We start from the raw sequence: 27,506 nt of genomic DNA, 5'->3' as shown, positions 1-27,506 counted from the left end.
CTCCTATAAAACTAACTCCACCTCTAATTTCTGCTGGAGACACAAATAGTGCACGACAGTCCTTCTGGGACTTCCCGCAGACTCAAATGTCACCACAACCCCAATCTTGCAGAAGACTTTGGATATTGTTGGGTAAAGACCAATCCCTTGATGCTATGAGCTGCTTCTCTCCAAGCCTCCACGTTCTGAAAGAATATTTTAAACAGAACAATATCTAGTTATGGTATTTAATAGGTGCCAGGAAATGCTTCAGACCATGAGTGATTAAAATCCAACCCCCTGTGAGGCACAAAATGGAGCAAATCCTACTTTTAATCAGGCAAAAATAACTAACTTTGGGTTACTCACAACATGCAATAAACAGATAAACCTAGAAGGAAATGTTATTTTTGGCTCATGGGAGGTGCTGAAATATTACTGTGATGGGGACATATACAAGAAATTGAATTCTGAGCTAAAATTACTTGACACCATACGTCCTGGTTAATCCTTATATACTCACTAACCTCTTTGTGCATATCCACACAGATATTTTAGCTCTAGATTTCAGTATGTTTACCTGTTTTTTTTTAAAAAAACCCCCATACTAGCTACCTGTGTATCTATTCATTTAAACAATATTACACCAAATAGGCTGCATCAAATGCATACATCCCTATCTTGTTATGGCAATGCTATTTCAGTTGCCTTTATGTCAATATTTATAATATATCGTAAGTGCATCTGCAGATGTTCTGTATGGCAGGTGTTTTTTGTCTTTGTATGCCTGCCTCTATCTATACAAGTATTTGAAAATTAGAATGACTAAATTATTAATTACATTTAGGAACTCTTGCCTCTCCTTTTGATCAGTCTGGTAGGGGTGTTGCCTGAGGAAAATAAAAACATGAATTCAACTACAGTAACTCCTCACTTAACGTTGTAGTTATGTTCCTGAAAAATGCCACTTTAAGTGAAACGATGTTAAGTGAATCCAATTCCCCTCATTTACATTAATTCTTATGCGGAGTTAGGTTCCAGGGAATTTTTTTCACCAGACAAGAGACTATATTATACACACATACACAGTATAAGTTTTAAAAAAACAATTTAATACTGGTACCCCGTGATGGTGATTGTGAAGCTTGGTTGAGGTGGAGGAGTCAGAGGGTGGGATATTTTCCAGGGAATGCCTTACTGCTAAATGATGAACTAGCAATTGGCTGAGCCCTCAAGGGTTAACTCTCAGTCTACAAGGCAGCAGGAATGGAGGGAGGGGAGAGAGCATCGCAGACACACACAGTGAGTGAGTGTGTGAGAGAGAGATGCGCATTTCACCTTTAAGTACACTGCCTTGTTAATTAGATCAGCTTGCTGAGACCGCAGCTGCTGCTGCTAGCAAGCCCCTTCTGTCCTGAGCCCTGTCATGTGTGTCCCCTCTGCTCTATGGAAGATGGGGTAAGCAGGGTGCAGGAGCAGGGGGGAGGGGGACACCCTGACATTAGCCCCCCCTCTTCTTCCCCTCCGCACAGCAAGCAGGAGTCTTGGGGAGCAACTCCAAGGCAGAGGGCAGGAGCAGCATATGGCAGTGGGGGGAGGGACAGTTGCAATTGCTAGCCTGCTGGGCAGCTGCTGCACAGGGAACTTAGGGGAACGGGGAGCTGATAGGGAGGCTGCCGGTCCACCCTGGTTCCAAGCCCCCACCAGCTAGCTCCAACGGGCTGCTCTTCCTGCAAGCAGTGGACAAAACAGTCGGCTGCCAGATGACGTTAGAAGGGAGCATTGCATCACTTTAAACAAGCATGTTCCTTAATTGATCAGCAACGTAACAATGAAACAACGTTAACCGGGACGACTTTAAGTGAGGAGTTACTGTAATAAACATAAGCATGGCCATAGTGGGTCAGACCAGTGGTCCACCTAGCCCAGTATTCTGTCTTCCGACAGCAGCCAGTGCCAGATGCTTCAGAGGGAATGAGCGGAATAGGGCAATTCATCGCGTGATCATCCCCTCTTGTCCGGTCCCAGCATCTGGCAGTCCAAGGTTTAGGGACACCCAGGGCATGTTTTTGCATCCCTGTCCATTCTGGCTAATAGCCATTGACGGACGTATCCTCCACGAACTCATCTAATTCTTTTTATAACCTAGTTATATTTTTGGCCTTCACAACATCCTCTGGCAACGAGTTACACAGGTTGACTGTATGTTGTGTGGAAAAACTATTTCTACCTCAAGTAGTCTCTATGGGTGCATGCATGTTAGTCAATCTTGTGCCCCATGCGGTCATGTTATAACACTGCATGGGCAAACCACCCTCAGTTCCTTCTCTACCGCAAAGTTCTGTAGCAGAGAATGAGGCTGCCTAACGTGTGCACAGGCTGAACGGACACTGCTATGAGAAATGTCCGATCAAAGGCGCAAGGGGCGGTAGCAAACCTAGAGTGGAGCACCCTTAGGGGGACACATCTCGAACCACAGTTACTGCAGAGTGAGTAACTATTTCTTCCTTTTTGTTTGTGTATCTGCTGCAATGATCAACGCCCCACCACAACACACCTTTCAGGAACCATGGACGCTACACATGCCTATCACAACATGTGGTATATCTCATCCAGTGCACTAAATGCCGCAATAACAACTATGTGGGTGAAACCAGACAATTACTCTGCTCTCAAATGAGCCGTCGCAAGAAAATGATTTTAAAACAAAAACTCCCTCTCACTTGTGGGTGAACACTTCCACAAAGTGATCACTCTACATCTGACTCATCAGTCCTCATCCTCAAAAGAAACCTGCACAATGCTTTCAAAAGACAAGTCTGGGAGCTTAAATTCATAACTCTCTGCTAGACACTAAATCATGGACTAAACAGAGATTCTGGATTTATGGCTTATTACAACAATCTGTAACCTGCTATAACCCCCTCTTGCAGGCCTGTGACTGCAGAGGTATTAATGGGCCACTCTACTTTGAATGAACCCTTAGAATATGGTCCCTAACTACTTATGCTAAACAATCTGTTCTACCTGGCATTTAGCTGGGACCTTCAGATACCTTTCCCAGACCCGAAAGAGAGCTCTGTGTGGCTTGAAAGCTTGTCGTTCTCACCAACAGTAGTTGGTCCAATAAAGATATTACTTCACCCACCCTATCTCTCTAATATCCTGGGACTGACTTGTCTGCAGCTACGCTACATACATCTTATAATTCTGTTCTTTACTATAGTTTCAACCAGTTGACCTGGTATTGAAGTTAGGCTGACTAGTCTGTAATTACCAGGATCACCTCTAGAGTCCTTTTTTTTTTTTTTAATTGGCATCCTGTCATGTGGTACAGAGGCTGATTTAAGTAATAGGTTACATACCACAGGTGGCAGGTCTGCAATTTCGTATCTGAGTTCCTTCAGAACTCTTGGATGAATACCATCTGGTCCTGGAGACTTATTACTGTTTAATTTATCAGTTTTATTTCAAAACCACCTCTATTGACACCTCAGTGCGGGACAGTTCCTCAGATTTGCCTCCTAAAAAGAATGGCTCAGGTGTGGGAATCTCCCTCACATCTTCTGCAGTGAAGTCGGGTGCAAAGGGCCACTGCGGAGAAGTTAAATGAACCTTGTCTTCCTTGAGTGCTCCTTTTAGCACCTCGATTGTCCAGTGGCCCCACCGGTTGTTTGGAGGCTTCCTGCTTCTGATGTACTTAAACTTTTTTTTGCGTCTTTTGGTGGTAGTTCTTCAAATTCTTAATTTGCCCTGCTTAGTTATACTTTTACACCTTCCTGAATTTATGCTCCTTTCTATTTTCCTCAGTAGTCTTTAACTTCCAATTTTTAAAGGATGACCTATTTTGCCTCTAATGGCCTCTTACTCTTTAGCCATGGTGGCAATTTTTTATCCTCTTAGTATTTTTTTATTTATGTGGGGTATGCATTTAATTTGAGCTTCTATTATAGTGCTTCTGCCTTTTTTGGTACTTTACCCCTCACAAGAATGTTAAATGTTAAATTCCATTATGGTTGCTATCAGAGTGGCTCAGCTATTTCACCTCTTGGACCATATCCTGTGTGCCACTTAAGACTAAATCTAGAATTGCCTCTCCCCTTGTGGGTTCCAGGACTAGCTGCTCCAGGAAGCAGTCATTAATAGAGTCTAGAAATTTCATTTCTGCATCCCCTCCTGAGATGACATGTACCGAGTCAATATGGAGGTAGTGGAAATCCCCCATTATTACTGGGTTTTCTATTTTTTTGTAGCCTCTCTAATCTCCCTCAGCATTTCACAATCACCATCTTGGTCAGGTGGTTGGTAATATATTCCCACTGCTGTACTCTTGTTGTTCAAACATGGAATTTCTATATTAGAGATTCTATGGTACTGTTCAATTCATTTAAGACTTTGTGTTTTCTTTCAGATATAGTGCCACTTCTCCACCAGCATGAGCTACTCTGTCATTCCTATATATTCTGTGTCCCATTGATTATCATTGTTCCATCAAGTTTTTGTTAGGTCTAGTATATCCATATCCTCATTTAATACCAGACACTCAAGTTCACCCATCTTTGTATTTAGACTTCTAACACCTGTGTATAAGTATTTATTTATTTATAAAATTTGTTGATATTTAGTTGTCTGCTTACATGTGATGCAATTGAATGGAACTTTTTTTCATTTGACATTTCTCTTCTGCTCCTACCTGTACTCTATCAACTCCTCTCCTCTCATCCTCTCAACCAGGATATTGAGAATCCCTGTTAATGGATCCTCCCTAAGGAATGTCTTGAACAGCGTGCTCCTCCATACTTCTCGGCTTTCCCTCAGCCCTTAGTTTAAAAACCCCTCTGACTTTTTTAATTCTACATGCCAGCAATGTGGTTCCATTTTGGGTTAGGTGGAACCCATCCTTCCTGTATAGGCTCCTCCTTTCCTAAAAGGTTCTCCAGTTCCTAAGAAACTTAAACCCCTCCTCCCTACATCTTCATCTCATCCACCCATTGAGACTGTGCAATTCTGCCCATCTAACTGGCCCTGCTCATGGGATTGGAAACTCTTCAGAGAATGCTGCCATGGAGGCCCTGGACTTTAATCTCTTACCTAGCAGCTTAAATTTAGCCTCCAGGAACATTCTCCTACCTTTCCCTGTGTCATTGCAACCTACGTGTACCACGACCACTGGGTCCTCCCTAGCACTGCAACCTCCCCACCCAGCAGGCAATTCATCTTGTGATTCTCCTGGTCATCACAAACCCAACTATCTATATTTCTAATAATCAAATCCCTCATTACTATTATCTGTCTCTTCCTAATAGCTGGGGTCCCCTCCCCTGGAGTGGTATTCTCAGTGCAAGAGAATATCATGATGTCATATGGAAGGCAGGTCCCAACTATGGGGTTGTTTCCCTCCCCTCCTGTTTGATGATCTCCTTCCCTGAGACTTTCATCCTTCTCAACAGCACAGAGGCTGTCAGACTGGGGGTGGAACTACTCTACTGCATCCCAGAAAGTCTCCTCCTATGTAGCTCTGTCTCCCTTAGCTCCTCCAGTTCAACAACTGTGGTCTCAGGAGCCTGTATGTAGTCTCTGAGGGTCATGAGCTGTTTGCCCTAAATCATACATACACCACATGTAATCATACATGCTACATTCAGTGCAATAAACTGGACAGCCCCCTCTCCACTGCTAGCCTTCTGCCTGCATTATTTTTATTCTTTTGTTTGCAGGGCGGGTTGTTCGCCTACGTTTAAAGAATGTTAGGTGTACCTGGCTCTCATGCTCTGTCTCAAAACTCCTGTGTTTACTGCTCTTGGTTGCTAGCTCCTTTGGTCACTTGGGGTGTGTGTGGGGGCGGGGTCTCTTTTTTTTTTTTTTTTTTTTAAATATAACCCCCTATTCTTCCGGAGTAGCCTTGCCTTCTTGTTAAGGAACTAGGAATCAAAGGATGGCAGGCCAGAGCCTCTGTAAGAAGCTCTAACCCTTGCCCAGCAGGTCCTCTGGGCTCAGCACACAGCCCCCTCCCCCAAACAGACCACGCTATAAACTCCAGTCAAGCAGGCACACGAACAAATTGACGGCAAATTCAGCCAAGAGTCATGTAGTCGCTCCTCCTTCACCTGGAGAATGCTCTTGCAAAACTCCAGTTTGCTGCTTCTGTTTGCTAAAACAACTAGCTTTTTAAAATCTAGAGCCTATAATGCAGTAGTTAATTTTTTAGGGCACAAGTGATTTAGTTTAAATCCTAGCATATTTGATGAGATGACTCATTAATATGTTTGAGTTAAAATGTCAGAAAAACGCAAGTGAAATGAGAGAGAGCTACCAGCTGTGGTGCAAACCTAGTATTTCTTCACTAATTGTACTAAATATGGGCCATAGTCCTTGTTCTACAATCCTGTCTTGCTTATAAAAATTTAAAAGTGCCTTTGTGTCAATTTAGATTGTCATAACTAAGGCTAAGATTATGTCACCGAGGTTGCGGAAGTCACTTCCAGTGACCTCCGTGACATTGGGGGGGGCCCCGCAGTTGACTAGCTGCTGCCAGCAGCAGGGGAACCTCCTGCAGCAGCCCAGCCTCCGCGGGTGGCATGGGTCCCCCTACAGCTCCCAGCTGCTGCCACCGGTGGCAGAGGGACCCCAGAGCTGCTCAGCGCTGGCATGGGTGCCCTCCATAGCTTCCCTGCAGCTCTCAGCCCCGCAGGGTGGTGGGGGGACCACCCCAGCTTCAGCCCCACAGGGCAGCAGCTAGACTCCTCCCAGACACTGGACAATGGGGGTTCCTGCAGTTCCCAGATGCTGCGGGGTGGGGGGGCAGGGTGCTTGACCCTCCTCCCTCCCTATTTTGTAAGGGATGTTTTTAGTAAAAGTCAGGGACAGGTCACCAGGAAGCGGTAACAAAATCGTAGCCTTAGTCATAACTTATTGGTGCTATCCAGAGAGACTGAGTCCTTTCAAGTTTGTCACAAGGAATTAGTCTGCCTGCCCTGTGGCTTACTACAGACTGAGTGGAAAAAATGAAATATTGATATTTTTTAACTTTATCTGATTCCTTGCATGTTAGCATAGAATGTTCGTGGACAATTAGGTTAAAAATAAAATCAGAAGTCCGTGACCTTAGAGCTCTACTGTAATGAGACCTATGTTTGCTGCAGAGTTGAATCCCTTTGTACAGAATAATTTCTTGGAATGGGTGTTATTTTTTAAACCTGTGTGTCATGAATTGCCTTATTGAGAGCCAAGGTATGATTTCATAGATATCACAGAGGACTTAAATTCGTGTTTTTCCTTCAGGTCCTCATATATTTCAGTTAGTTTCACTAGAATTTCTGTTGTCATTGGAAGGGATTTGGGCTGGCTATAACTTCTTTCCAGCTATTCATAGGTTCACATGTATTTTTTTTTAATAAGCTAGAAAACAGGATGAAGGTACAGCATGAAAAGTTAAAAATTACTTTAAAAGGTTAAAAGAACAGGAGTACTTGTGGCACCTTTAGAGACTTATTAGAGCATAAGCTTTCGTGGACTACAGCCCACTTCTTCGGATGCATATTAAAAGGTTAATAACTTTTTGTAGAAAAGGGGTTAGAGGGTGGGGTGGAAGAGCCATAAATAAATCTTCACTGGAGGTAAATTAACTTTTAAATACACAATTTCATATCCCCAGTCATTTGCTGAATAAATGTGAAACTTTAACCTTCTAAAACAATGGTTAAAAATCAGTTCCTCCCGTTACTGGCCAAGACTAGAGTTCAGGCCCTGGGATTCAATTTCCCTGCCCAGCAGTTGGTGATCTCACTAATGCCTAAAGCAATGTAAGAATGAAGCTTCTTTCTCTGCTGTAGGTGTTAGTGAGGTCATCCGCTTCAGCCAGAGAATTGCAGACCTCTGAAGACTTGAACTCTGGTCTAGGGAGCCTTTATAAAAAACAAACAAACAAAAAACCCTCCACACCTTTCAGTTACCATTTGAAGCTGAAAACTATTTCCTTTCCAGTTTGAAAGTATTGGAGTACGTCTTAAACTGCAGGCTCAAACTATCCCCTATCTGGTGTCACCTTTCAACACGAGATACAAGTAATGGACTAGGGATAACAAACGGATTTAAAACCAGGAGAGGATTTTACCATTAGCATCAGAATATAGTGCCTCAACCACTATTTTAAAAAATGTTTAAACACTATATTGGAAATGCAGTATCTATTATTGAATGCTTAAATGTGCTATCATCGCATCATAAACATGTCAGAACCATGCATTGTAATGTGTGATAGAGTAAGCTTAATACCACTAAGATTTCTGTAAGATGCTTGCAGTCTTATTTTATCTTTTTCATTAAGTGTGCAGCTGTTAAATCATTTAATAAATATTATTTTCATCATGTTTAAGTCTTTACTGTTTGTGTAATATGGACACCCTTCTCACGCTAAATTTTCATTAATATGCTTTAAAATATTTACCATATCAGTAGAGTTCAGTTGGGTAAATAAGTTACTTTTTCATTAACAGCAAAAGATGATGGAAGCATTGCTGTTGCCCTGGGCTACACTGCACACTTGGTCTCAATGATTTCCTTCTTTCTACAAGTGCCACTCAGGTATCCCATAATTCACAAAGGTTCTAGATCTGCAATCAAAGATAATATCAACGACAAACTGACAGAGAAAGAGCGCGAGTAAGTATGTCCTCTTCATATGTACTTTCTGAGAAAGATGCGGCATCTTGACTGGGCAAGAAGGTTGATGGAGTTGCAGTAGTTGATATTGAAGTAGGTTGTTTTTAGTGCCCAAGTCAAGGATGCAATTTCCATTGTGGTGTCTGAATCCATGTAAATCGGATTAGGTTGAAATTTGTAGCAGACTAGTTTAAACTAGATTTGAAGTTACATAAACTAGACTATTCTAGTTGTATTAGTTTAGGGGTGCAAAGAGGCACTTCCTTTACTTTTTTTTATTATTATTATTATTAAATTTCAGTTTTGTGTGGTGAAACTTCATTGTTACATATGTAGACCAGACAGATCACAGTCAATGTTAAGTTTTAGGATATTTTTGCATTTTAGTTTGATCCATATTCAGTGCTTTGTAACCAGCAATGGATTCAATACAACAAATGTCTGTTGTTTTATTATTATTAATGTCTGTTTAGTCACTATTCTGTGCCATCAGAATCTTAATTCCTGCAATTCTTTCACACGGTCTTAGTCAAGGTTGCTGAGGTAATATAACTCTTAGTGAAATAGGTAACTACAGTATTATCATTAGAAAACCTAAGCACTAATGACAGAAAATGGCCAGTTAAAGAAGTCACTTACGTGAATTCTCTGACCCGGGATACTTTCAGGTAATGACACTGACGTGAAAATTCACCTTGCACAAACAGCAACAGTACCCTTGACTCACAAGGTGTATATACGAAACTTCTCAACATACACATCACAAATACAAGTCTACCTTGAACTACGTAGAATATATAATATATTGCATTAGTATATATTGTGGGTCAACATTATGGCTATAGACATGTAAGGTGAATTTTCACATAATTACTTTATATTTGAGCATATAAACTTTAAGGGTAATAAAATGGTCTGCTCTTTTTTCTGTGTACTGTTGAGCTGCAAAGTAAAACTTACAGAACTACTGACACTAGTGCTCTTCATTCTGTAGTCAGCACATACAGATAACAATGGAGTTGTAGCACCTAGGCAAGATTGAAGAAAAGGGTAAGGGGAATGCTTCTGTGCTTGCACTTAGGAAACATTGTCTAGACAAGTTTCAGAGTAACAGCCGTGTTAGTCTGTATCCGCAAAAAGAAGAACAGGAGTACTTGTGGCACCTTAGAGACTAACAAATTTATTAGAGCATAAGCTTTCGTGGACTACAGCCCACTTCTTCGGATGCATGATTGTCTAGACAAACTGTCTGCATTGGCACGAGGGAGGGGAGAAGGGGGTGAGGAGTGTATCCAAATTGACACTAAACTCATTGGAATTGTAATTTTTTTAACAAGCCATAGTTTAGTGTGTGGATTACACATTAAACAAAATTCGTATGTAAATATTAGTAGTATGGGAGAGCTCCAGACTCCAACCAAGATGCATAGATTCTAGGACTGGAAGGGATCTCAAGAGGTTAGCGAGTCCAGTCCCCTGCCCTCATGGCAGGACCAAATACTGACTAGACCATCCCAGATAGACATTTTTCTAACCTACTCTTAAATATCTCCAGAGATGGAGATTCCACAACCTCCCTAGGCAGTTTATTCCAGTGTTTAACCACCCTAACAGTTAAGAACTTTTTCCTAATGTCCAACCTAAACCTCCCTTGCTGCAGTTGAAGCCCATTGCTTCTTGTTCTATCCTTAGAAGATAAGGTGAACACGTTTTTCTCCCTCCTCCTTATGACTCCCTTTTAGATACCTGAAAACTGCTATCATGTCCCCTCTCAGTCTTCTCTTTTCCAAACTAAACTAAACAAACCCAATTCTTTCAGCCTTCCTTCATAGGTCATGTTCTCAAGACCTTTAATCATTCTTGTTGCTCTTCTCTGGACCCTATTCAATTTCTCCACATCTTTCTTGAAATGCGGTGCCCAGAACTGGACACAATACTCCAGTTGAGGCCTAACCAGCACAGAGTAGAGCGGAAGAATGACTTCTTGTGTCTTGCTCACAACACACCTGTTATTGCATCCCAGAATCATATTTGCTTTTTTTACAGCAGCATCACACTGTTGACTCGTATTTAGCTTGTGGTCCACTATAATCCCTAGATCCCTTTCTGCCGTACTCCTTCCTAGACAGTCTCTTCCCATTCTGTATGTGTGAAACTGATTGTTCCTTCCTATGTGGAGCACTTTGCATTTGTCTTTGTTAAACTTCATCCTGTTTACCTCGGACCATTTCTCCAATTTGTCCAGATCATTTTGAATTATGACCCTATCCTCCAAAGCAGTTGCAATCCCTCCCAGTTTGGTATCATCTGCAAACTTAATAAGCTTACTTTCTCTGCCAATATCTAAGTCGTTGATGAAAATATTGAACAGAGCCGGTCCCAAAACAGACCCCTGCAGAACCCCACTTGTTATACCTTTCCAGCAGGATTGGGAACCATTAATAACTACTCTCTGAGTACAGTTATCCAGCCAGTTATGCACCCACCTTATAGTAGCCCCATCTAAGTTGTATTTGCCTAGTTTATCGATAAGAATATCGTGTGAGACCGTATCAAATGCCTTACTAAAGTCTAGGTATACCACATCCACCGCTTCTCCCTTATCCACAAGACTCGTTATCCTATCAAAGAAATAAGAAATTAATGGAGATATCCCATCTCCTAGAACTGGAAGGGACCTTGAAAGGTCATCGAGTCCAGCCTCCTGCCTTCACTAGCAGGACCAAGTACTGATTTTTGCCCCAGATCCCCAAGTGGCCCCCTCAAGGATTGAACTCACAACCCTGGGTTTAGCAGGCCAATGCTCAAACCACTGAGCTATCCCTCCCCCTCAAAGAAAGCTATCAGATTGATTTGACATGATTTATTCTTTACAAATCCATGCTGGCCCCCTCACCTTACCACCTTCCAAGTGTTTGCAGATGATTTCCTTAATTACATGCTCCATTATCTTCCCTGGCACAGAAGTTAAACTAACTGGTCTGTAGTTTCCTGGGTTGTTTTTATTTCCCTTTTTATAGATGGGCACTATATTTGCCCTTTTCCAGTCTTCTGGAATCTCTCCTGTCTCCCATGATTTTCCAAAGATAATAGCTAGAGGCTCAGATACCTCCTCTATTAGCTCCTTAAGTATTCTAGGATGCATTTCATCAGGCCCTGGTGACTTGCAGGCATCTAACTTTTCTAAGTGATTTTTTACTTGTTGTTTTTTTATATTATCTGCTAAACCTACCCCTTTCCCATTAGTACTCACTCTGTTAGTCATTCCTTCAGACTTCTCGGTGAAGACCGAAACAAAGAAGTCATTAAGCATCTCTGCCATTTCCAAGTTTCCTGTTACTGTATCTCCGTCCTCACTGAGCAATGGGCCTATCCTGTCCTTGGTCTTCCTCTTGCTTCTAATGTATTGATAGTCTTTTTTTCCCTTTATTCCCGTAGCTAGTTTGAGCTCATTTTGTGCCTTTGCCTTTCTAATCTTGCCCCTACATTCCTGTGTTGTTTGCCTATATTCATCCTTTGTAATCTGTCCTAGTTTCCATTTTTATATGACTCCTTTTTATTTTTTAGATCATGCAAGATCTCATGGTTAAGCCAAGGAGGTCTTTTGCCACATTTCCTATCTTTCCTATTCGGGGGAATAGCTTGCTTTTGGGCCCTTAATAGTGTCCCTTTGAAAAACTGCCAACTCTCCTCAGTTGTTTTTCCCCTCAGTTTTGATTCCCATGGGACCTTACCTATTGACTCTCTGCGCTTACCAAAATCCGCCTTCCTGAAATCCATTGTCTCTATTTTGCTGTACTCCCTTCTACCCTTCCTTAGAATTGTGAACTCTATGATTTCATGATCACTTTCACCCAAGCTGCCTTCTACTTTCAAATTCTCAACAAGTTCCTCCCTATTTGTTAAAATCAAGTCTAGAACAGCTTTCCCCCCTAGTAGTTTTTTCAACCTTCTGAACTAAAAAGTTGTCTGCAATGCAGTCCAAGAACTTATTGGATAGCCCCGCTGTGTTATTTTCCGTATATTTAAGATAGATGGTCCCTACTGTGCTAAGGCACTGTGTATCTTAGTAAAGACAGACCCTGCTTCAAAGATCTTGCTATTTAAACAAAGGGTGGGAGAAGAATAATTAATTATCCCCATTTTACAGTTAAAGGGAGTGATACAGGTGTAGTAACTTGCCCAAGGTCATCCAGGAAGTCTAACAAAGCCTGATGTGAATTCAGATCTCCTGAGTCCTACTCTAATTTTTTTAACCACACAACCATCCTTTATCCAGATTTTAATTAAGGTTGAGAAGCAAATACTGGAGCTGGCTTTCAACAGATTTCTCATGCAAGTGGGGAGAACTGTGTTTAAAGTCTAAACCAATTTCCTTCCATCCTTCAAATATCTGCCAATAGGACTTAAAGTTCTTCAGGTCACGGTATTTTGAGTTTGAGCCAGTTATACTCAATCAGATTATTTATCTAAATGATTTTTTTTTTTTCCCCTAGCCCTCATGAATTCAACACTTTTATGTTCCACAATACATTTCCAAAGAGGGAGAGATTTAGCTTGCAGTACTCCAAAAACACCCTCTGGTATTAACCCTTCTCCCAACATATTCAGTAAACTCCATTCCTCCTCGGTTGGCTCTGTCTGAGGTCCTAAGAGTCAGTTTCCAGTATTAGAGGGGCAGATTAAGAATAGATGAGACCTCTCTGTCCTGCCATCTTTCTAGGCACTGCAGTCTTGGTAGCTGGTGGCACTATAGTTAGTTTTAGTATCTTAACTTGCAGTTGCTTTCCCTCTGCTCTAGCTGCTTCCTTTTCATACATGTCTAGTTGAAATACATGGTGATTAAATGTGCAACAGAATCCAACACTTAGTGTGTTTTAGTAGGCTTTTATTAAAAGACAGTTGTTCAACTTCAGTGCAAGGTACTATTGAGTAATTCTGGCATGGCTTTCTTCATACTTGGCAGATGTAATACATAGCACCTCTTGTTGGCATCACATTTAGGGTGACTTATTAAATATTTGGCTTGAAGTGGTTCTAATTTAGATTCATATTTTATTTGGGCCTGAAACTTTGCCTGTAGTATCAAAATGAAGGGCTTTTAAAAGGTTCTGTTTCAAGGATAGGGGAGATGTTTTTGTTACACTAATTTAAAAAAAAAAAAAAGGGTTTGGGTGGTTTTGGATTTAGTCTATTTAAAAACTTATTATAACAGCAAACTAATGGATGCAAGTAATACTTATTACAAGTTCCTAAAATAAACTTTGTAAATAGTACCTAAACACTTACATGACAGACCTGTTTCTCTTGGGTAAATATTCATTCTAAAATGTGTACACACTTGTCATCTTGGCAATTGCAAATAAAAGTATTTTATTTCTTAAAGTGGATGATCCAGACCACTTATGGTCTTAGGAAAGTATGAGACTACTTTACCACTATATTGAAAGAAAGATCAGCTGTAAAATAAGCAGGAGGCTACAGGGTTGACCTAACACTTGTATATCTCCCCAACTACTAGAGATAAAGTATGAAAATATCAGCCACTGGTCTTCAACAAAGAGCCAACTTTGAAATCATAAACAGAAGTGTTAAAGTTATGGTGTTTCCATGATATATTCTAACTGCTCCCTCCTTCATATATTACATCTAGCCTTGTAATATTGTGTCAACAGATAAGTTCCCTCATAGAAATTTCTCAGTTTCAGTTTATAGAACTCTTACCTCAATGGTTTTAGAAAAGAATGCAGTTTTTATTAAATATCTCCTTAAAAACATATTTCTTCAATAGTGTCTTTCAACAGTCCTCTTGAAAGTACAGAAAGTATCTTAAAAATAAAGAGCCCCACGCTGCTTGAAGTTTGGGCTTAAATTATGTATCCTTCGTTTATTTGGATTGGACTGTCTGTCTAAGATTTTAAGCTTCTGGGGACAGTATGGTGTTTTCTTCTCTCCAGTGTCCGCCATGCTGATGGTGCTGAATAAATAACCAATTTAAACTTCTTGGCACTACTATGAGAAATAGAAGCACAACGCTTTCTCTCCTCTACTTGTAGGTGTGCTTTTAATCCATAGCTTTAATATTTGTCACACATTCTTATACTTGCATGTAACACTTTTATTAGTCTGCTTCTGGATTTTATAGAGATGGGTAGCACCTGACTTGCTGAAAAGTACAGGAGGTTTTTTTCTTTGTAATAGCTCCTGCATTTAGATTTCATTTCTGTAATTATGTCATGATTGCAATAATATCTAGGTGCCTCATTTGTTTTATTTAAAAAAAAAAGTCTACCATGTATGAATGGTAGTTCATCTGACCACAATTTTAGCCTAATAGCTACCTTTGCTAGCTAGGAGCCCATAGATTTCAAGGAAGATACCTCAGTTCAGTTCTCCCCCTCTTCATGTTTTTATATGGTATAGTGTCTCATTCACAAGATGGACAGTGCTCTGGAGAGAACCAGGGTTGCGTAGTTAGTGAGGCTATTTGTAGGACCCCAGTCTCATTTGTTGCAGAAGCTGGATGCTGTGTGGTGAATGAGACAAGGAATGGTAGGAAAGAATGGTCTCTTGGATAAGGCAGCTGAATGCTACCCTGAAGAACTGGATTCTGTCCCTGCCTCAGCCAAAGAATTTGGGTGACACTGGACAAGTTCCATTAGCTGAAACGTCATACACTGAAAATGAGGAGCACAGTGAATCTAAGTTGACATACCTGGGGTCTGATTTACAGAAGTGTTGATAACATGCAACTGAGGTCACCTGGAACGCTGCTCTATATTTATGTGGTGAAGGCACTGTTGGGTTGATTGAATAGTTTCCAAATCCAAAGCCATGTGCCTAAAGAGCACCATTCAGCTCTGACTAGACCTAAACCCCTTGGTTCGCTTCCACCATCTTGAGGGAGGCAGGAAGTAACCCCAGAAACAAAAGCGCTCAGCAATAAACACATCTGAGCACAGACAAACCCTCAGTTAGTATTGGGGGGACCCTATAGGAAATCACACATACACCTCTATTCAGGTGTTGGAGACTGGGTACTATTAATGAACAGGTTAAAGCTGTCTAAGCTGATTGAGACGGGGAACTTTTGGACTTAATCCTAAACATGGTACCTTTCACCCCTTGTGGCAGTTGCTGGTGCTTGGGAACAGTGCGAGCATGGGCTGCTGAGTTCAGACTTCTGCTGCAATACCAGGCATCCATCCCTGTGGTTACTGTGCTGATCAGGACTCTTCTGGGTCTAGGCTCCTGTCTTATCCTAGTCGTAGTCATGCCCCAGCCTACTTACTGGGCCGATCCCCTTAGCTGCAAGTTCAGACTGTTTGGGACTGCTCCTTCCACTAGCAACAAACAGCAACATGTACTGAAGCCTCAGCCTGTTCTTTCTAGCCCTCTGCCAAATGATTGGCCCAAGGGCAATCAGATGGCCTGCAGCCAATCCCGCCTTTAGTATGGAGTGACATTCTTCCCCTCCACTGGGGAGGCTTTCTGGCAGCAGGAAGTCTGGGGTAGGATTTCTTCCCAGTCGTCCAGTGCAAGCTTCCCTTTCTGCCTACTTCGTCAATCAGGGCTCCTTGGAATAGAGTATGTCCTTCTGCACTAGCCACTCTTCATATATGTAGTGCTATAAAAGGTGCCCAAAATTATTTGACACTGGTCAATTTTTACTTTCATTTCAGTGCCTCGGTTCCCAGTGTTTATAATGGGAGAAAATACCAATGCCTCACCTTGCTTGGGTGTTGTGAAGATTAATGACTGTTTTGTTTGTAAGGAATGGAAATAGTAAGATGAGAGCACTATAGGAAACCCATGAGGAAATTCTGTATAGTATATAGTAAATAATGCCTGGGACCACACATCAAATGAGGATAAAAAGAAATAGCTACCCCTTCAGCAAGCGTCCTCCACCCTGTGCACTGAATGATCCTTTGGAAAAGATAATCTTTAATTATGAGATCACACTCTATCATAAAAATGTATATGTGCAAGGCGGCTCTATAAAGATTTTATAGACAATTAATTCTGGCATTTCCCAACTTTTGAGCGCTTGACTTTCAACCTTAACATTATTTTAACGGTTTATCTATAATTTCCCGAGCTTAAAAAAGATTGGAAAAACAAATTTTATATTGTGGAACTATATTGACCCCTTCTCTCCCCCCCTGCCCCACCTCCATATGGGTTGAGATCATTAGATACACAACATCAGTCCTATCTCTTGAATTAGTGGAGTAACTAGTAGCAATAGTAGGTTATCTTCTGGGGTAGTGACACGAAGTGAGTTTAATTATTTGCTGGCATCAGATGAATGTAGACACTTGCTTCTCCTGCTGAACCTGGGCACCAGCAAGAGGAGCATTGAGAGCACAGGGAAGACAGTCTCCCTGTTTGTTAGTTTCTAAGGTGCCACAAGTACTCCTGTTCTTCTTTTTCCCTGCTCTCAGTTCCTGTGCCTCGCATATCAGCCCTGGGCTGTCAGGACAGATAATGGAGCCCTTGGGCAGAGCATGTTCAGTCACTAAGGGAGTGGTGATGTGCAGCTTGGTTGGCAAGTAGGAGCTGCGCGGGAATAGTGCATGCTCAGTGCAGATGGACTCTTCAGATAATTTACCTACCAGATTCTAAGCACCAGAGGCTTAAAACTTGCCAAATTTGGGCAAACTTCCACTGATTGAAAAAGGAGCATCCGTGATACATAGGCAGTCCCCTCTCTTCCCGCCACCCATCCCTCCCCCCCCCCCCCCCCCCCCCGTCTAAAGTTCCTACATGCAGTTCAAAGCATGCAGGCGTTAGTGTGTCTCAGTGAAATGATTGTAAACATTCTTTTCACCTGGGCGCAAAAATGCATTTTCCTTTGCCTTTTTGGAATCAACTGAACTGTTTTAACTGAAATGTTAAAGGGTGGGGGAAGCATTAGAATGTCAGCCTGAGCAATTAAAATTTGGCAAGGTTATAAACAATTGGAAAAACATAGTTTTATAATGGAAGGTTTGGGGTTACCTTAATTATAACTGTCTGTACCTGCACCACCTACATTTTCAGAATTGGAGGTTATACACCTCTTCAATTTTCTTTTTCTCTTAGCTTGCAAATAACATACTTAATTTTAAAATGCTCAATCTAGATTATTAGTATCAAACAATTGTTGCCTGTTTCTTGTAGAAGTACACGTGTGAAACTTGTATTTTGCTGCTGTCTGCAAGTATTCAACTAATACTTTGATACATGTGAAATTTTAAACTGTAAATGTAATCACAGCACTAAATCAACCTGGGAAAACTTGAAATTGCAAATTTTGCTTTCTTTATCTCAAAGTAGCTTGTGAGAAGCTAGGCAAGTGCAATACACTTTTGCAGTTACTTCTCAGTTGGATTTGTTTGGATGCTTTTACAACACTTTACACCTCCTAGACAGTTCACAAAGGAAACTTGTCTCCTCTCTGAATATATGTGATGCCCAGGAGTAAAAGGAGAATATCTTCAATCATGTTTCTTTATTAGAACTTCAGAATAAATAGTAAATGGATTTAAAGTCCTTAAAGATATTTCAGCAGAGGCCTTATGCACTTGCTAGGGATGGGTGAATGGTGAATAGCTAGCATTGCCCAATCTAAGGTGATGAAAGGTCTGCTATGGGAGGTTGTTTTTTTTTTTTAACTTCCTCATGAGACGTGTGAAGATATGAGGTTGGAGGAAATGGGAGAAGGAGAAAAAATCTGGTTCAAACCATCTGAGTCACAGAGATTCACAAACAGCTGTGAGGCAAAGGTATGTTCAGTTTTCACTTTTAAAGTGGTCTGCAGCTGTCCCTTTGTGATGATCTACTCAGAACTTAGTAGAAGCCAGACATTAATGGAAAGTCATAAAGACAAGAGAGATGCTCAATACATTATTGTAGTTGTTACCTTTTCCAGGAAGAACTGGAAATGGTATCAGAGACTTGGTGGGATAAATCTCATGATTGCAGTATTAGTGTAGAGGGGTATAGCATGGTCAAGAAGGACAGGCAGGCAGAAGGGAGAGGAGGCATTACATTGTATGTCAAGAATATATATATATATATATATATATATATTAGTTCTAAAGTCCAGAAGGAGGTGTGAGGCAGACCAGTTGAGAGTCTGAGGGAAGATAACGGAGGGGACATGAGGAGGAGGGCAACAGGGGTGATGTCATGGTAGGAGTCTCCTATAGACCACTAAATCAGGAGAAAGAGGTGGATGAGGCACTTCTTTAATAAATATCCAATACACAAGACCTGGTAATGATGGGGGACTCTAACTACCCAGACATATGTTGGAAAAGTAATATGGCAAAACACAAAAAATCCAATATGTTCTCGAAATGTATTGGGGACAACTTCTTGTTTCAGAAGGTGGAGGAAATAACCAAGGGACAGTCATTTTATACTGACTAACATGGTTACAGTTCTGAAGATGGAAGTCAATTTGGGTAACATGATAGGTTTCATGAAGCTTAGGAAAGGAGGGAGTGAGAGCAGTAGAATAGTAAAGCCGGACAGTGGACTTGAAAAAAGTCTTTCTCTGCTTCCACACAGGTTAGATCAGTGGTTCTCAAACTTTTGTACTGGTGACCCCTTTCACATAGCAAGCCTCTGAGTGCAACTCCCCTTATATTAAAAAGTGATTTTAATTTATATTTAACACCATTATAAATGCTGGAGGCAAAGTGGGGTTTGAGGTGGAGGCTGACAGCTTGTGATCCATGTAATAACCTAGTGATCCCAACGGGTCCTGACCCCCAGTTTGAGAACCCCTGGATTAGACAAACATCTGTCAGGGATGGTCAATAGATGCTTGGTTCTGCCTCGGCCCAGGGCACTGGACTAGATGACCTCTTGAGCAGTTGCACTATTCTGTACGTTTTTATTAATTTTTAAATAATTTGTATAAAGCCATTTTAATTGTCAGCCTTGTTAGTGGAAGTACTCAGCAGTAATTCTGAAAGTAGTTTAAGTGCAAGTGCAGAAAATGACATAAATGGAGCTAGTTTGAAAAAAATTAATAAAGCATTTTTCATTAGAATTTGCCAATTCATCAAAGTCAAAAGGTTGTGTGGAGACAGGTTTTAATGAAATTCCACCGGAAAGCAGGTGTGTTTCCGTAGGAACCCTTCCTACCTGTCAAGCTGGTTACCTGCGAACTCACTCACCTGGCTCCTCAGCATCCCTCTTCATGGGCTGGTGGGAAGATGAGAGCCCCAGCTTCCAGTTTCCTGCCTCCTGGCTTCTTGGCAGCCTGAGGTCCCAGGGCCAGGGCTCCCAGTAGAGCTGGGCAGTGGACGGTAAATCCGTGTTGTGTGGAGGATTTCTAAATGTTTTGATTTTGTTCCAAATTGGAATTCAACCAGCATTCAAAATCCTCCAGAACAGAATTGCCATTCTCCACCCAGCTTTAGGTATAGTATTCCTTCATAAAACAATGAGCAGAACACATTTTAAAAGAGGAAAAATTAGCAATCTTTCCCAAAAGTGGATATATGAAATCACACATTTAAATGAGAATTGCTGTGACCCACTTAAACTTAATTCTTAAATTATACCATAATCAAAGCAATCAGATTTTCAGGCTCAGAACAAATAAGCAAAGATTATAGCAATTTTAAACTACTCAGATTTTGGATTTAAACTACTCAACTCAGGGACCTGGCATTCTTGGATATTTATAGATGCAGTCTGTCTTTAACAGGACTGGGCAGACTATTTCCCTAGTCCTGGGAGGACATTAGGTTAGTTGGTTTAAGCCCAGAATTCACCCTCGTTGTAATTGAACATAATTTGATAGGCATGTGTGAGGCACAGTTTCCATGCAGATTTTGTTTTAAAAAGAGTGACTCTAGATGCCTGACTCTCTCCATTCAGTTATGCCGTTGATTCTACTGGAATCAATGGAATTAAACCAATTTCATGTCTTGCAACAGAGTGGAGAATCAAGCCCAATATTTTTATTCTACGTAGCCTGCCACATAGTCAAGTGTTAAGAGTTAAGTAATGGAGCAAAGCTGTTGGTTTACAACAGAACACAAGTCTAAATGGGTGGATTGGAGGGAGAGGTCAAAATCTAGGGGACAGGTACAGATTTTGTAACTGTAAAAAGCATAAAGTAATGTGGGGTTCACTTTTTATTTTTGGTGGACTCTACTTTTGTGATGCAGATAACTAGAGCTGAGTGAGTGATTCCATGCATTACGTCAGTTAATTTGGCCTGTTCACTTGACAGCTAGTAGCTCACTATTTTTTATCTATTAACGTCTGTGAATTGTTGGTCTCATCTTGTTGATGAGTTTTCAGTATATGTTGTTAGTTTTGAGTGGCCACGTAGGTAGAAAGGTATTACTACTATCAGTGGTAGGCTCAGCGCCTCTGACAATCCGCTCACTTTCAGTGTCTGACACTAGGGCCAAAATTTTAGAATTGGATACCTAACGCTTCATGGCACCAAATAAATATTACTAGCTTCCCACGTTCACAAGCACTAAATTCACTACCCTCTTTCAAAGGCTGCAGTGCAGAGCACAGCGGTGTGAATTACAGAGCACGCCAAAGAGTTGCGCTCTAACTGCTCTGTAGAGACACTGCTGGTGCAAACTAAAAGGTACTCAGTTCACATTAACATTCTCTTTGAAAGAGGACAACATGAATTATAAATTTGTTAGTCTCTAAGGTGCCACAAGTACTCCTGTTCTTTTAACACGAACTATGTACCTTTTTAGTTTACACCATCCGTATTCGCAGTTGGAGCGCAACTTTTTGGTGCACTTGGCAATTTACACCCCCTTAATCCAAACTGTGGTGCACTGTAGACATGCCCAAGGACTAATGTAGAGTTTCCCATACTGCAGTTGCACAATAGTTAATTCGAGTCTGATACAGCCCATCTTTGACAGTGGCCCGTACCTAGTGTCCTAAAGGAAATAGGGAGGCAACCTTTATACCTAGGCATCTGTTCAACACTATAGCAGGTAGGCAGATGTCTGCAGGAAATCTGTTATTACATTTTAACTTAACTAGCATAGCTATAGATATTCGAGTATCTGGAATTTTCCAGCCATTTGAAAATTCAGTCTCAGTATTTGACTTTTAGCAGTAGTGAATTCCACAGACTGATTATACATTCCCACGACCATCTATTCTAAGTTAATTCATTTGAAACCCCATTGGGATTTAATACAGACCTTCTTTAAATGTGCCACATGTCAATCTGTAGTAAACTAGCTTTTAGAAATGATCAGAAATGTCACTATTTCACTTCAGGCTTGTCCAAAGACCATTTTTGGTGGAGATTAAATTTTGAGATTTCAAGTTCCTTGCATAGGTTTTCTTCAGTGCAGTCTGGGACATGGGGAAAAGGACTGATTAGAAGAGAATAAAAAAAAAAAATCCAAACCATATGTTTTAATGCCAAATTGGAAACAGATGAAGGCAGTTAAAAATCAAGCAATTGCTTAAACTTTTAAAACAGAGTTTGTATTAAAGGCAGGTGGTTATATACAGTAAAAATCAGTCACCAGTATATTGTCACATTTGTGATCTTTTTGGATACAAAATGAGGAGTTCATAAATCACAAAATCTAGCTATAAAGATGTTTGGACTTGAGAACTCATAAGAGCAACCTTAGTGTCTGAAATAAATTTATGGAGTATAGATCCTCTTAGGTTTACTTAACAGTTAACATCTGACTGACCAAACAGTCCTGTGGAGATTTACTGCAGGTTACTCAAATATTTAAGCTGCTGTGTGATGTTGAACAGGTACAGATTAGCCCAATAACAGATTTGAGGCTGTAAAATAAATGAGGTTTCAGTGACTGGTAAGTACTTGTCTAGGTCAGCCCAAAAAGAGAGCTCAAAGATGAGAATCAGTTGGTAGTTATGATTGATTATGACACCGTTAATGAACACAATTAGACTAACAACGGTGGTCTCAGAACAGTGCTTAAAACAGAAATTAGTATGGGTCTGTCTCAACCTTTTTACAGACTTGAGATCTGAAAGCACATGACACCAATAAAACTACTGATTTCCCAGGACAGATATTCCACGGGTGAAGCACATCTGCTTTAGAAAATCCTACTCGTTTTATTTTGAGTACTTTGCTATTGTACAAAATACTTAGCTGCTTCTTAACGAAAATATGCAATTAGATGATTGGCTTAAAAACACGTTTGTTTCATGAACTCGTGGAAAAATTTCAGCAATGATATTAAATTAGATTTGAATAAGTATTCTGCAATATAAGCAGTAACTTGTTAGTATAGTATGCAGCCTTTGTGGACAGTTGGTTTTTAAGATTTATTTTGGGAAATCTTTGTGGGAGAGATTTTATGTTGCTACCAAAACCTTTGACTCCTACCTTACCTCAGTGTGAGTATTTGCTTCTCCATTTTTCTTCTGTTTCTTTATTAATAGAGCATGTTACTCGAAGTTCAACTTCATTGTCTTATGATTGCAATACAAGACGCTAACTTTTGATCTATAAAACTCTGCTCTGGTTCCTGGCTACCTCAGTCTGTCCGCATGTCCCCAGTTCTTTTGTGTACCAAGGGGACATTCAGTCCCTTGATTTAAATGTCAGAGGGCAGGCCACTTTGATGGAAGATCTTCTGCTTTGGAAGTTTTCTCCCCTCGCTCACCCACCATAACAAGTGTCTGACCATTTTACAGTGTGACACAAGACATTCTGCCAGATGTCTTCTGGAGAGGCATGGGGTGATTACTTCCTCTGGAGAACTTATTCAAAGAGAGGCATGTTTTTATTTAGATTTATACCAAAAAGAAAAAGGGCCCTAATCCAAAACTCTAGGCACCCCACCCATTTTACACAAAAGTAAATTACTTGCAGAATACCAAGCCTTCCTTCTTGCTGCTCCCCCAAAACCCAACTTCTCTCACAGCAGCCAGCTTAAATAGTTGTGCCTTATAGCTTGCCATGAAGGTCAGTAGACTCGTGCTGTTTCTAGATTGAGGGGAAGAAACTTGTTCCAGAGCTGGAGGGCCCCTCTCAAAGAGCACTGTGGAACCCGAGAGGGACCCAGTTCAGGTGCCTTTGATCTTGGTCTGGCACAAGGAAAGAGGCGGTATCCCAAATAGCAAAGTTTGAAGCCATTTAGGCCTTGTAGAGATGACAAGCACCAGATACCAAATCTGGACCCCAGTAGGTAGATGGTGAAGGATATGGAGCACCAGTGACTTGCTGCAACTCAGAAGCATCACTTAATAGGCAGGCTGCTATATTCCGACCTAGTTTAATTGCCCATATTATCCTGAACTGTAGTCCCATGTAGAGCACGTTGCAGTAATCTATTCTTGAGGTGTAGTATCACAGTAGTAAGGCCTGCATCAGGAAGAAACGATTGCAATGGCCAGCTGCAGATGGTAAAAAGCATTTCTGGACACTACTGCTTTCTGATCATCCAACAGCAGCTAGAAATCTAATATCGACACCAAATCATGAAAGCTTTTTTAGCTTTTAAGGCATCCTCAGATAGGAAAGGGTGCCTTAAGCACTAGAAAGTAAATATTCAAATATCTACCTTGGCTTAGCTTGGATACTTGTGTTTCACTGATTACATCTTAACTGTTCAACTGGAGTTGAAGTGACCGTATCCAGCCTCATTTAGCTTTCCAAGTTGTGATTTTTACTGCATATATTGAATTTCTCTACCTTGTATTTTGTAGAAGGGCTTTTAAACCTATGTTGACAATGTAAGATCTTGCCCTAAATTCTGAAAATGCCATTGCCAATTAAAAATATGGCTTAATATATAAAACTATTCCTTTAAACTGTTAGCATTTGACAAAGTTAGAATGCAGCTGCACACCTAACACCTACACTGTATTCATTTGACAAATGTTTGCTAAAAGTGAAGACTAATTTGTAAGAAATGGCTTCCTAAGATTTCACTTGGCAGAGTAGTGTGGACCTAAAAATTATCAAACCAATGAAAGTGGCAATTATGTTGCTTTTGTGAAGATTGGAAAGGTTTTCAAATATTCTATGCATGCGGTTTGAAGCATTGTGCTATCCATGTTACAAAAGGTCTTCGCAGCATTAAAACTTAACAAAATATTGTGTTGCTATTGCAAAATATAGTCAGGCACTTTTGCCAATTCTAACTTATTTACCCACAAGATTGTCCCTTCTATAAGTCTTGGGTGTTAGATCTAGATCATTCCCAGCTTAGGTGACCTTGCACAAATCACATGACCTCAGCCTCATTTTTCCCATCTTTTAAAAATAGGATTCTTACCTTTGACATGAGTGTCGTGGAGCTTAACTCGGGGTGTATCTACACTGCAGCTGGACACCTGTGGCTGGCCCATGCCAGCTGACTCAGGCCTGTGGGGCATGGGTTATGGGGCTGTTTCATTTCAGTGTAGACTTCAGCGCTCATGCTGCAGCGCAGGCTCTAGGACCCTGTGAGGTGGGAGAGTCCTAGAACCGGGCTCCAGCCCGAGCCCAGACGTGTACACTGCAATGAAACAGCCCCACAGCCTGAGCCCCGTGAGCCCGAGTCAGCTGGCACGGGCCAGCCCTGGGTTTTTCATTGCAGTATAGACCTACCCTCAGTGTTTAAATTGGAGACACTCAGTACTAGTCAGGTATAAAGTGGTAATGTTGGTATCTGTCTCCAATCCCCCTGCCTCTTCTAGATTGAAGGAGGGGGGAGGATTTCTTATCTCTTGGCTGTCCCAGTTTTCTGGCCACAATCTGTTTTACAAGTAAATTAAAATGAAGTATTGTTCCTGTTAAGTGTGCATTCTGTTTGTTGTGTTTGGACTGTCATGCCAAGGATACTCATTCTCATTTTCAGTGTGTCTGACTCCAGTGGGAGTGAGAACTGAGATTATATAAACTTTTTTTTCCCCCCCCAAACTCAAATACATTCTAGTTGCTAGACCTGGTCATACAAAATGGCTCTAGTCTGGTCTTTTGCCATGCTGTCATCTAAAATCAGGCCAAATAGTTTTAATTTGAACTTTGCTTTGATCCCCACAACTCTTAAAGCCGGTTATTTCCTGTGTGGAGAAATAATTGTTGATACTTAATAGTATTAAAAAGTGCATCTGCTCGTATATTAAATTTTGAGTAACGCACTCTTAAAAGAAAGTGTCTGCTGTTTGTTCTTATTGTAATCAGCTCTGCTTCTTGATTCTGAAATCTGTGGAATACTTTCTAAAATTAAACATAAAATCATAGAAATGCAGGGCTGGAAGGGATCTCAAAAGCTCATCTAGTCATTCTCCCATGCTGAGGCAGGACCAAGTATACCTAGACCATCCCTGACATGTTTTTTGGGTTTTTTTTTGTCTAACCTGTCCTTAACCTCCAATGATGGGAATTCCACAACATCCCTTGGAAGTCTATTCCAGAGCTTAACTACCCGTATAGTTTAAAAAGTCCCTCTTCCCCCCCCCCCCCAAATATCTAACCTAAATCTCCTTTGCCGCAGATTAAGTCCATTACTTCTTGTCCTACCTTCAGTTGACATGGAGAACAGTTGATCGCTGTCCTCTTTATAAGTCACCTTTTCCTAAACTTTTTATTAGGGCTGTCGATTAATCGCATTTAACTAACGCGATTAACTAAAAAAAAATTAACCATGATTTAAAAAAAATGAATCGCGATTAATCACAGTTTTAATCTCACTGTTAAACAATAGAATACCAATTGACATTTATTAAATATTTTTGGATGTTTTCTACTTTTCAGATATATTGATTTCAATTGCAATACAATACAGTGTACGCTGCGGACTATATTTTTATTACAAATATTTGCACTGTAAAAATGATAAACAAGAGACAGTATTTTTCAATTCACCTCATACAAGTACCATAATGCAATTTCTTTATCATGAAAGTGCAACTTACAAATGTAATTTTTTTTGTTACATAACTGCACTCAAAAACAAAACAATGCAAAACTTTAGAGCCTACAAGTCCCCTCAGTCCTACTTCTCGTTCAGCCAGTCGCTAAGACAAACAAGTTTGTTTACATTCACGGGAGATAATATTGCCCACTTCTTATTTACAAGGTCACCAGAAAGTGAGAACAGGCATTCTCATGGGACTTTTGTAGCTGACATGGCAAGTTATCTATGTGCTAGGTATGCTAAACATTCGTATGCCCCTTCATGCTTCGGCCGCCATTCCAGAGGATATGCTTCCATGCTGATGACGCTCATTCAAAAAATAATGCATTAATTAAATTTGTGACTGAACTACTCAGGGGAAGAATTGTATGTCTCTGGCTCTATTTTACCCGCATTCTGCCATATATTTCATGATATGGTAGTCTCAGATGATGATGATTCAACACATTGTTCATTTTAAGGACACTTCTGCTACAGATTTGACAACGCAAACAAGGTACCAATGTTAAATTTCTAAAGATAGCTACAGCACTCGACCCAGGGTTTAAGAATCTGAAGTGCCTTCCAAAATCTGAGAGGGATGCGGTGTGGAGCATGTTTTCAGATGTCTTAAAAGAGCAAAGCTCCGATTAGGAGACTACAGAACCCAAACTACCAAAAAAGAAACTCAACCTTCTGTGGTGGCATTTGACTTAGCTGGTGAAAATGAACATGCGTCGGTCAGCACTGCTTTGGATTATCAGTATGGACACATGTCCCCTTGAATGGTGGTTGAAGCATGAAGGGACATATGAATGTTTAGCGCATTGGGCATGTACATATCTTGTGATGCTGGCTACGAAAGTGCCATGCAAATGCCTGTTCTTGCTTTCAGGTGACATTGTGAACAAGAAGTGGGCAGCATTATCTCCTGCAAATGTAAACAAACGTGTTTGTCTGAGCAATTGGCTGAACAAGAAATGACTGAGT

General features: G+C 40.8%; 1 protein-coding gene across 1 annotated transcript in view; it reads left to right on the top strand.

Annotated features, from left to right (window-relative positions):
• UVRAG (UV radiation resistance associated) overlaps nt 1-27,506 on the top strand; it is a 147,806-nt gene that overhangs the window by 73,301 nt on the left and 46,999 nt on the right. The window contains exon 12 of the mRNA XM_054015837.1: nt 8,475-8,640. Within this exon, the coding sequence (XP_053871812.1) occupies nt 8,475-8,640 (166 nt within the window). The remainder of the gene's footprint in view (nt 1-8,474; nt 8,641-27,506) is intronic.

The sequence above is a fragment of the Malaclemys terrapin genome, chromosome 1 (assembly GCF_027887155.1).
Source record: "Malaclemys terrapin pileata isolate rMalTer1 chromosome 1, rMalTer1.hap1, whole genome shotgun sequence".
Taxonomy (NCBI): Eukaryota; Metazoa; Chordata; order Testudines; family Emydidae; genus Malaclemys; species Malaclemys terrapin.
The sequence above is the reverse complement of the archived record's forward strand: the minus strand, read 5'-3'. Positions and strand labels throughout refer to the sequence as shown.